The sequence below is a fragment of the Hypanus sabinus genome (assembly GCF_030144855.1).
Source record: "Hypanus sabinus isolate sHypSab1 chromosome Y unlocalized genomic scaffold, sHypSab1.hap1 SUPER_Y_unloc_1, whole genome shotgun sequence".
Lineage (NCBI taxonomy): Eukaryota > Metazoa > Chordata > Chondrichthyes > Myliobatiformes > Dasyatidae > Hypanus > Hypanus sabinus.
Genome location: NW_026779010.1, coordinates 1,010,803 through 1,012,500, shown reverse-complemented (window position 1 = coordinate 1,012,500; position 1,698 = coordinate 1,010,803). Strand labels below are relative to the sequence as shown.

The 1,698-nt window shown below is 48.9% G+C and overlaps 1 protein-coding gene across 6 annotated transcripts in view; it reads right to left on the bottom strand.

The window, feature by feature from the left end:
• LOC132386001 (phosphatidylinositol 5-phosphate 4-kinase type-2 beta-like) overlaps window positions 1-295 on the bottom strand; it is a 189,091-nt gene extending 188,796 nt beyond the window's left edge. For all 6 annotated transcript variants that reach the window (XR_009509389.1, XM_059958237.1, XM_059958239.1 and 3 more), the window contains exon 1: window positions 1-295. This exon is cut by the window's left edge and continues 71 nt beyond it. Coding sequence is in view for 5 of the 6 variants with exons in the window: in XM_059958237.1 (XP_059814220.1) it covers window positions 1-61 (61 nt within the window). In the remaining variant the exon portion in view is untranslated.
• Between the last annotated feature and the right edge of the window lie 1,403 nt (window positions 296-1,698).

The following is a 1,698-nucleotide window of genomic DNA, read 5'->3' as shown; positions in this document are numbered from 1 at the left end:
CCACAAAGTGCTTCTTCTTGGTTTTGGTCTTGCTGGCACTAGCATTGCAGTTGGCTGCCATTTTTCTGCCCCCCAGAAAAAATTAAACACAAGAAGAATATCTTTGTACTCTCCTACTGCAATTTTCCCTCCCCCTTGCTCCACTCCTGCCTCTCAGCACTTGTACTTTACAATTCCTCTGCCTAATGGTGCCTTACGAATGCAAGAAACGAATATCATGGCTCCTCCTGAGAATTGAGAAGCAAAAGCCCTGTGAAAGTCTCTTGCTCGTCTGCATCTGCTCCACCTTGCTTCTTTCTCCGAAATCTAAGGCTACTCCCCCTGCTGCTGCAAGAAGCCTTTACAACCTAACTGAAAGTAACCCTGTTCCACATTGTAGAAAACACTGCCATCTATCAGCAACAACAATTACTGTAGTCCTAATATTTACAAATTAATTGCATTTGTACCAATAAAACTGGTGACGGTTTGTATCATTCACCTGCCTGAGACTCTGAGTTCCAGTTCAATTTCTACTTCTGGACATCACAGCCTGGTATGGAAAACCGATCCCCAAGAATGGAAAAGCATGCAAAAATTTGATACAAAAAAAGCTACGACGACAACTGCATTGGCGCTGCCTCCTGCTCGCATGCTGAGCTCGCCAACTTCATTAACTTTGCCTCCAACTTTCACCCTGCCCTCAAATTTACCTGGTCCATTTCCGACACCTCCCTCCCCTTTCTTGATCTTTCTGTCTCCATCTCTGGAGACGGCTTATCTACTGATATCTACTATAAACCTACAGACTCTCACAGCTACCTGGACTATTCCTCTTCCCACCCTCTCTCTTGCAAAAGGCTATCCCCTTCTCACAATTCCTCTGTCTCCACTGCATCTGCTCTCAGGATGAGGCTTTTCATTCCAGGACAAAGGAGATGTCGTCCTTTTTTAAACAAAGGGGCTTCCCTTCGTCCACCATCAACACTGCTCTCAAACGCATCTCTCCCATATCCCACCCCATCTACCCGCCACCCCACTTGGGTTAGGGTTCCCCTTGTCCTTACCGACCACCCCACCAGCCTCCAGGTCCAACGTATAATTCTCCGTAACTTCCGCCAACTCCAATGGGATCCCATTACTAAACGTATTTTCCCCTCCCCCCCCCTTTCTGCTTTTCGCTCCCTACACAACTCCCTCGTCCACTTGTCCCCCCATCCCTTCCCACCGATCTCCCTCCTGGCACTTACCCTTGTAAGTGGAAGAAGTGTTACACCTGCCCTTACACTTCCTCCCTCACCACCATTCAGGGCCCCTGCCAGTCCTTCCAGGTGAGGCGACACTTCACCTGTGAGTCGGCCGGTGTGGTATACTGCACCCGGTGCTCCCAGTGTGGCCTTCTATATATTGGTGAGACTGGGAGACCGTTTCGCTGAACATCCATGCTCGGTCCACCAGAAAAAGCAGGATCTCCCAGTGGCCACACATTTTAATTCCACATCCCATTCCCATTCTGATATGTCTATCCATGGCCTCCTCTACTGTCAAGATGAAGCCACACTCAGGTTGGAGGAACAACACCTTATATACCGGCTGGGTAGCCTCCAATCAGATGGCATGAACATTAACTTCCGCTAATGCCCTTCCTCTCCTTCTTACCCCATCCCTGACATATTTAGTTGTTTGCCTGTTCTCCATCTCCCTCTGGTGCTTCCCCCC